Source organism: Dipodomys ordii, unplaced genomic scaffold (assembly GCF_000151885.1).
Source record: "Dipodomys ordii isolate 6190 unplaced genomic scaffold, Dord_2.0 Scaffold26, whole genome shotgun sequence".
NCBI classification, from domain to species: Eukaryota; Metazoa; Chordata; class Mammalia; order Rodentia; family Heteromyidae; genus Dipodomys; species Dipodomys ordii.
Window position 1 is genome coordinate 11,567,754 of NW_012267242.1, and position 9,291 is coordinate 11,577,044.

General features: G+C 43.8%; 1 protein-coding gene across 1 annotated transcript in view; it reads left to right on the forward strand.

Annotated features, from left to right (window-relative positions):
- Setdb1 (SET domain, bifurcated 1) overlaps window positions 1–9,291 on the forward strand; it is a 38,176-nt gene that overhangs the window by 11,880 nt on the left and 17,005 nt on the right. Inside the window, exons 8-14 of the mRNA XM_013015003.1 lie at window positions 2,069–2,306; window positions 2,964–3,093; window positions 4,158–4,323; window positions 4,410–4,568; window positions 5,248–5,307; window positions 5,590–6,222; window positions 7,364–7,480. Coding sequence (XP_012870457.1) covers window positions 2,069–2,306; window positions 2,964–3,093; window positions 4,158–4,323; window positions 4,410–4,568; window positions 5,248–5,307; window positions 5,590–6,222; window positions 7,364–7,480 — 1,503 coding nt within the window. The remainder of the gene's footprint in view (window positions 1–2,068; window positions 2,307–2,963; window positions 3,094–4,157; window positions 4,324–4,409; window positions 4,569–5,247; window positions 5,308–5,589; window positions 6,223–7,363; window positions 7,481–9,291) is intronic.

The window sequence follows — 9,291 nt, forward strand, 5'->3', positions numbered from 1 at the left end:
GCTTTTTTCTTTTTTTGCTTATGTGGTGCTGAGGAATCGAACCTAGGGCCTCATGCATGCAAGGCAAGCGCTCTACCACTGAGCCACCTTCCCAGCCCGACCATAATGTTCTTGGTCTTCTAGTCTTGAAATTGGTTAGTGTCCTTTTGGAAATACAGGTTTTATTGGCTAACTGTGGCTAGGTCTTTGTAATTGAAGAGTGAAACACTAGATCATGACTTACCTTAGGTAGACTGCTCATTTTTAGAGATGTGTTTTGGTTTCCTTTCTCAGTGATTTAAGTTTTAAAAGGTATTACTTCTTTTTTAATCCCATACTTCACCATAACATTTGTAAGTCTGTGGTTTGCCTAATGCTTCCTAGAGAAGCTGTGTTGGATGAAGCTTCATGGTAGTCTCTGTTACTCTGGTTTGATAACACACTCCTACAGAAGTAACTCTGTTGGGTTTTTTTTTTTTTTGGGGGGGGTCGGTTGTGGGGCTTGAACCCTGGGCTTGAGCGCTATCCCTCAGCCTTTCAGCTCAAGGTGAACACTCTACCGCTTGAGCCACAGTGCCACTTCTGGTTTTCTAGTAGTTTATTGGAGTAAAGAGTCACACAGACTTTCCTGCCCAGGCTGGCTTTGAACCATGATCCTTAGATCTCAGCCTCCTGATTAGCCAGGATCACAGGTGTGAGCCACCGGCACCTGCCTCTGCTTTTTTTTACTTTTATTTTTTGGTAGGTCATGGGACTCGAACTCTGGGCCTGGGCGCTGTCCCTCAGCTCTTCAGCTCAAGGCTAGCGCTCTACCACTGAACCACAGCGCCACTTGGGCTTTTTCTGTTTATGTGGTGCTGAGGAAATCAAACTCAGGGCCTCATGCATTTGAGGCAAGTACTCTACTACTGAGTCACCTTCACAGCCCCTCTGCTTATTTTTTGAGATAGAGTCCCACTAGGTTTTTAGTTTTGTTTCTCCCAGGCTGGCCTTAAATCACAATCTTCCTGTATCTCTTGATTAACTGGGATCATAAATGTCTACCACTATGCCCGGGAGCAGTTGTATTTCATTGCAAAAGAATCAACAAGTACTTCTGTGTATCTATATAACAAGTCAATGAGTATATTTATAATCCTTTAAAAACATTTGTAATTTTAAGCCAGGCGCTAAGTGGCTCATGCCTATAATCCTAGCTACTCCGGAGGCTGAGATTTGAGGATCATGGTTCAAATCCAGTGAGGGCAGGAAAGTCCATGAAATTTTTTTTTTTTTTTGTTGATCGTGGGGGCTGAACTCAGCTCTTTAGCCCTAGGTTGGCACCCTACCACTTGAGCTACAGCACCACTTCTGGCTTTTTTCTGCTTATATGGTGCTGAGGAATTGAACCCAGGGCCTCATGTATTTGAGGCAAGCACTCTAACACTGAGCCAACTTCCTCGCCCCCATGAGACTTATATCTCCAGTAAATCATTCAGAAAACCGGAAGTGGAGGTGTGGCTCAAGTGATACAGCACTTGCCTTGAGCTGAAAAGTTGAGGGGGGCAGTGCTCAGGCCCAGAGTTCAAGCCATATGACCAATCAAAAAAAAATTTAAGCTCCTTTTGAGTTTAAGCCCTAGTACTGCGCCCCCCCCCCCCAGTTTCCATTTACATGAAATGAGTATCACTTATGTTTGTGTATTTTCTAATTTAGTATTTACTTGATTTGTATATGCATTTATTTGTTTATTTATTTTTGGGTCTGGTTGTGGGGCCTGAACTCTGGGCCTGGGTGATGTCCCTCAGCTCTTCAGCTCAAGGCTAGTGCTCTACCACTTAAGCCACAGCGCCACTTCCAGCTTTTTTTTTTCTGCTTATGTGGTGCTGAGGAATCAAACCCAGGGCCTCATGCATGCAAGGCAAGTGCTCTACCACTGAGCCACCTTCCCAGCCCTATAAATGCATTTATACATTAGGTTCAATACTTAAGATGATTTGGGTTTTATTTCTCTTGGAGTTATGATTCTTCACTTACTTTGTTTTCTCTTTCAACTTGAATAATACAAAAATTTGCACTACCTTTTCGCCAACTATTTTCCTCTATCAAGACATGTCCTACCTGCCCTCTCTCAGCTTTATCTCTTCCTTGGGACAGTGAAAAAGACTTGGGAGGACATAGAAGACATTTCCTGCCGCGACTTCATAGAAGAATATATTACTGCCTATCCCAACCGTCCCATGGTGCTGCTCAAGAGTGGCCAGCTTATCAAGACTGAATGGGAAGGCACATGGTGGAAATCCCGAGTTGAGGAAGTAGACGGCAGCCTAGTCAAGATCCTCTTCCTGGTACTGTTCCTCCATGGAATTTTGGGAAGGTTAAGGTGGGGATTTGGTACATTTAGGGGCAGCCATAAGAGTAATCAGGATGATATCATAGTTGTTCATAGCTTTCTTCTTCCTTTGTTCTTATTTTGGTAAAATTTTATTTTGTCCTTTTGTTCCTATAAACTAGTTACTGCAAACAAATTTTCTTTTTTTTTTTGGTACTGGGGATCAAACTCAGGACGTTGCACTTGCTAGGCAAGTGCTTTGCCACTGAGTGACATTCCAGCCCTGCAAACAAATTTTCCGACTTAACCATGACACAAATCGGCATAGCTTGGTGTTTTGGGGTGTTTTTGTCTTTTGGGTACTGGGGTCAAACCTAGGGCATTACACTTGCTAAACAAGCACTTTGCCACTGAACTGTATCTCAGCCCATTGCATGGTTTTGATTTTTTTTCTCCATGTTTTAACAGTCTTTGTTCCTAAGACTTATGCTCTTCATTACGTTTTTGTTTTGTTTTTGGGGGGGGGATGGTATTGGGGTTTGAACTCAGGGGCTGGGTCTATCCCTTAGCTTTTTCACTCAAGGCTATTATATATATTCTCCACAAGTGACAGGATAGATTCTAACAGATCTTGCTCATTTCCCTTGATTTTCCTTATCTGCCTGTCCCCCAGGATGATAAAAGATGTGAATGGATCTATCGAGGTTCTACACGGCTAGAGCCAATGTTCAGCATGAAAACATCTTCAGCCTCTGCACTGGAGAAAAAACAAGGAGGACAGCTCAGGACACGTCCAAATATGGGTATGTCCTAAAAGGCACCTGAAGGAGGGAAGAATAGGGCATGGTAGCCAAGGATTTTATATATGCTTTGTTTACTCTAAGTTGTTGCTAGTAATGGTGATGGATTTGTGGTTCTGCCCCCACATTCTGTGGCTTTGATTCATTTTAAACAGCCACATAAAAATGTGCAACAACTGATAACTTTTGCTGTTCCCCACGTGAAAATTATCTGCTTTCTGTATTATCAATGGTTAGGTTGTTTCTTCAAGCTTAGACTGCTTTTTTGGTTGTTTCTTATTGTGTCTGTTATAGTTTCTGATTTTTCTTTCTTTTCTTTTTTTTGGGGGATCATGGGGTTTTAATTCTGGGCCTGGGTGCTGTCCCTCAGCTCTTCAGCTCAAGGCTAGCACTCTACCACTTGAGCCACACAGCGCCACTTGCTGTTTTCTGAGTGGTTGATTGAAGATAAGAGTCTCATGGAGTTTCCTGCCTGGGCTGGCTTTGAACCAAGATCCTCAGATTTCAGACTTCCTGAGTTGCTAGGATACAGGTCTGAGCCACCGGCGCCTAGCTTAGTTTCTGATTTTTCTCACCAACATTAGTTATCAAAGAGTACATTTCTCAAAATATGCACCAAAGTCAGGCTAGTGGCTCATGCCTATAATCCTGACTACTCAGGCTGAGATCTGAGGATTGTGGTTCAAAGCCAGCCTGGGTAGAAATGTCCATGAGACTCTTTATCTCCAGTTAACCATCAGGAAACTGGAAGTAGCACTGTGGTTCAAAGTGGTAGAGTTATATATCGTTAAGCAAAAAAAGCTCAGGGACAACCTGAGTTCAAGCCTTATAACTGATAAAAAAAATAAATAAAAAAACCCCACAAAAACCAAAATATACACTGAAGTATAATCTGATTGATGAAATTCAAAACCATTGTATGGTAGTATTCCTATTTATTAGTGTTAATAATGAGAATAGTCTTAGCACTTACTCAGAATGCCTCTTGTAAGTTGAGGATCAGATATATAAATGAATACAATTAGCAAGATGTCATTTTCTCAATGATTAGTTTCCTTTTTATATAGGTGCTGTGAGGAGCAAAGGTCCTGTTGTCCAATACACCCAGGATCTGACTAGTACTGGAACCCAATTCAAGCCAATGGAGCCTCCACAACCCATAGCTCCACCTGTTCCACCTGCTCCATCTGCTTTACCTGCTCCACCTCTGTCCCCCCAAGCAGGTGACAATGAGTGAGTGCTGTTCACTGTTTCTTCTTCACTTTTTTCTATATATTTTCTACATCCTTTATTATATGATTTCATCTCAAATCTCCTAGAAGCTTGGAAAGCCAGCTTGCTCAGTCACGGAAGCAGGTGGCCAAAAAGAGCACATCATGTCGACCAGGATCTGTGGGCTCTGGTCATTCCTCTCCTACATCTCCTCCACTCAATGAAAATGCCTCTGGTGGGAAACCTGGGATTAACCAGACATACAGGTGAGACAAATGTCAGCCTCTGTCTATGTAGGCAGGTTGGCAATGTGGCCTAAGTTGTTACTGTGTAGTGAAAGACCCTTGGCTCCAACAGGCTTTACTTTGAAGTTAGATAGAAATGTGGACTTAAAAAGGAAGTGTTAACTTTGGACACTTCTGAAGTAGAAACTGGATACTTAGAAATACTGTATTAGCCAGGCGCCGGTGGCTCACATAAATCATCTAACTCCTCAGGAGGCTGAGATTTGAGGATCGAGGTTCAAAGCCAGCCGGGGGCAAGAAAGACCGTGAGACTCTTATCTCCAGTAAACCACCAGAAAACCAGAAGTGACGCTGTAGCTCAAGTGGTAGGGCGCTCGCCTTGAGCTGAAGAGCTCAGTGCCCAGGTCTAGAGTTCAAGCCCCACGACCGACAAAAAAATAAAAATTTATATACACATGCACACACACTGTATTATTAGGAAGTTACTTTTCAAAATTTACAATTGAACAAGGTGCCAGCATTGCTTCAGTAGAAAGGATATATCATTATCTACCTCTTTGAGTCCTAAGAGTTAGTAAGGATGTATATAGGACATTGTGTACAGAAGACTGTATTCTAATGTAATGATTCAAAGTAAATGTGTCGTAGGGAAAAGTATACTATTGAAATAGGGAAGTTATGTCTTGCATTTTATTTGCAGATCACCTTTGGGCTCAACACCAGCACTCTCGGCCCCTCAATTGCCTCCAGTCAGTGATGAGTAAGTGAGGATTTTCATTGGCTGGGTTTGGTAAGGCAGTCTAATTTTCTTATGTAATCTTTAGTTGTATGGTGGTACACATGTGTAATCCCAGCACTTGGGAAGCAAAGAAAAAGAGGATTGTAAATTGTGGCCAGCCATGGCCACATAATGAGACTATCAAAACAAAAACATCTTTTCTGTATGAAAGATGAGGAAAATGTTTTAGCTAGGGGGAAGGATAATTATATAATAGAGAGGTCCTGTTGACTTCTGATGTGATTACATGTGTTTTATTTGCAGATTACCAATAGTCTCAACAACCTCGGCTCCAGCACCCCCAGCTCCTTCTGGGCCTCCAGCCCCACCAGCCTTCCATGGCATGTTGGAGCGGGCCCCTGCAGAGCCCTCCTACCGTGCCCCAATGGAGAAGCTTTTCTACTTACCTCATGTTTGTAGCTATACTTGTCTGTCTCGGATCAGACCTATGAGGAATGAGCAGTACCGAGGCAAGAACCCTCTGTTAGTTCCACTACTGTATGACTTCCGGAGGATGACGGCTCGACGCCGAGTCAACCGCAAGATGGGCTTTCATGTTATCTATAAGACACCCTGTGGCCTCTGCCTTCGGACAATGCAGGAGATTGAACGATACCTATTTGAAACTGGCTGTGACTTCCTTTTCCTGGAGATGTTTTGTTTGGATCCTTATGTTCTTGTGGACAGAAAGTTTCAACCCTATAAACCGTTTTACTATATTTTGGATATCACCTATGGAAAAGAAGATGTTCCTCTGTCCTGTGTTAATGAAATTGACACAACTCCCCCACCCCAGGTCGCCTACAGCAAAGAGCGAATCCCCGGCAAGGGTGTTTTCATTAATACAGGCCCTGAGTTTCTGGTTGGCTGTGACTGCAAGGATGGGTGTCGGGACAAGTGAGTTGGGGGAGGGAGTATTGCTGCCTCTGCCTCCAACTTTATTGTGATTGCTTTTCTTTTTTCTTTTTGGTCGGTCGTGAGACCTGAACTCTGGGCCTGGGCGCTGTCCCTCAGCTCTTCAGCTCAAGGCTAGCGCTCTACCACTTGAGCCACAGCGCCACTTCCGGCTTTTTTCTTTTTTGCTTATGTGGTGCTGAGGAATTGAACCCAGGGCCTCATGCATGCAAGACAAGCACTCTACCACCGAATCACCTTCCCAGTCCTGTGATTGCTTTTCTTTTCACCTCTTCCTTTGTCTTATTTCTATCTTGTTTGCCCCATCTCACTTTACTTACTCCTTCAACTGGAATACCTGCCATCAGGCCTTCATGAAAATAATGAGGTAGGGAGGGCAACATCTGATGTGGCACCATTGAGTAATCCTGGGCACATGTGTCTTGTGTTGTTTCTCTGATCCTCCTTCCTTTACTTGGCTCCTATCTCCCACTTTTCCTAGGCTTCTGTCTATCATGTTTTCAGTGCTATTCCCGTTCAATTTTCTCACTCTCTTGTTCTTTCCCTTTTTTATTTATTTTTATTTATTTACTTTTGTCGGTCATGGGGCCTGAACTCTGGGCCTGGGCACTTGTCCCTCAGCATTTCAGCTCAAGGTTAGCCACTTGAACCATAAGCGTCATTTCCGGATTTTTCTGCTTATGTGGTGCTGAGGAATCGAGCCCAGGGCCTCATGCATGCAAGGCAAGCGCTCTACCACTGAGCCACCTTCCCAGCCCTCCCTTTTTTATTTAAACACAAAAAATGAAAAAGAAAATTTTACTGTCCCCATTTTCTTTTTTTGGTCGGTGTGGGACTTGAACTCTGGGCCTGGGTGCTGTCCCTGCGCTCTTCAGCTCAAAGCAAGTGCTCTACTTCTTGGGCCATAGCGCCATTTCTGGTTTTCTATTGGTTTGTTGGAGATCAGAGTCTCATGGACTTTCCTGCCCGGGCTGGCTTTGAACTGTGATCCTCAGATCTCAGCCTCCTGAGTAGCGAGGATTACAGGTGTGAGACATGGGGGGGGGGAGCTTTTATTTATTTATATTCTAGTTTCTAAAGAAAATCTCAACTCTTAACCATCATATATTTGTATCTTCTACAGGATGAAATGTGCCTGCCATCAACTCACTATTCAGGCTACAGCCTGTACCCCAGGGGGCCAAATCAACCCTAATTCTGGCTACCAGTACAAGAGATTAGAAGAGTGTCTGCCCACAGGGTAAGTACTTAGGGCAGTTAGGACATCTCAGAAGCTGAAGAATATGTTCTTGTTAACTTGGCACTGGTGGCTCACACCTTAATCCTAGCTACTCAGGAGGCTAAGATCTGAAGATCTAGTTTGAAACCAGCCTGGGCAGAGAAGTCTCATGAGACTCTTACCACTAATTAACCACTTAAAAACTGGAAGTGGGGCTGGGAAGGTGGCTCAGTGGTAGAGTGCTTGCCTTGCATGCCTGAGGCCCTGGGTTTGATTCCTCAGCACCACATAAGAAAAAAGCCGGACGTGGCGCTGTGGCTCAAGTGGTAGAGCTCTAGCCTTGAGCTGAAGAGCTGAGGGACAGCGCCCAGGGCCCAGAGTTCAGGCCCCACGACCAGACCAAAAAAAAACAAAACTGGAAGTAGTGCTATGGCTCAAGTGGGAGAGTGCTAGCTTTGATCGTCTCACTAGTCTTGAGCACAAAGAGGCTCAGGACCTAGGCCCTGAGTTCAAGCCCACAACCAACAAAAAATAAAAAAATAAAATCCAAAGATTAGATGTGGTGGCACTTGGAAGGTAGAGGCAGGAGGAGTCATAGTTTAAACCCCAGCCTGAGCTATGTAGTGAGTTTGATACAGAGATACTGTCTCAAGTCATTTTCTGTTTGAGAAAAAGATGAGGGTAATTTGATATCTATGTGAATGTACTTATGATGTACTATAGCAAGTGATTTATTTTCCAGAGAGGACAAGCAGGTAAAGAATGAATTATAATAAGGTTTTGTAACCTAGACTGAACAGTTAGAATCAAATGTATGGGGTGATGGGAAGTAGTTACTTGTAAGTAGTTCCTTGTTTAAAACTCTCTATCTTCATTGTAGAGTGTAGATTTTAGAGCAGCGAAAGCTGCCCTTTAACCCTTTTGGGGTTTGAACTCAGGACCTCGAGCTTGTTTGCTGTTTTACCACTTGAAACCAGCATTTTTCCAGTTATTTTGAAGATGGTGTCTTAGACTTTGCTGCCAAGGCTGACTTCACATCATGATCCTTTACCAGCCTCTGGAGTACCTAGGATTACAGTCTTGAGCCATTAGTGCCTTGATTAAAGCACAATTTGAGCCAAGCTCTGGTGATTCATGCCTGTAATCCTAGCTTATATCTGAGAATTGAGATTAGAAGCCTGTCTGAGCAGAAAAGTCTGAGAGAGTCTATCTCCAAAATAACCAGCAAGAAAAAAGAAGCTAAAGGTGGGGCAAAAGTTAGACTGGCCCAGCACTGGTGGCTCACACCTGTAATCCTAGCAATTCAGGAGGCTGTGATCTGAGGATCGCAGTTCAAAGCCAGCCCAGGCAGCAAAGTACATAGACTCTTACCTCCAATAAACCACCAGAAAACCGGAAGTGGCGCTGTGGCTCAAGTGGTAGAGTGCTAGCCTTGAGCTTAAGAGCTGAGGGACAGGGCCCAGGTCAGTTCAAGCCCCATGACCAACAACAACAAAGTTACAGAGTGCAAGCAAGCTGAGTTAATGTACAAGGCTCCGTGTTCATGCCCCAGAACAGCCAAAAAAAAATTAAAAAATTATTTAGAAGACTAAGAGATAATTAGAAAAGTATAAAAAATAAATTATAAAAGTAGGGGCTTTTACTATAGTGGAGTGATGTTAGAATTAAAAGAGGCTAAGCCGGGCGCTGGTGGCTCATGCCTGTAATCCTAGCTACTCAGGAGGCTGAGATCTGACGATCGCGGTTCAAAGCCAGCCCGGGCAGGAGAGACCGTGAGACTCCTATCTCCAATAAACCACCAGAAAACCGGAAGTGGTGCTGTAGCTCAAGTG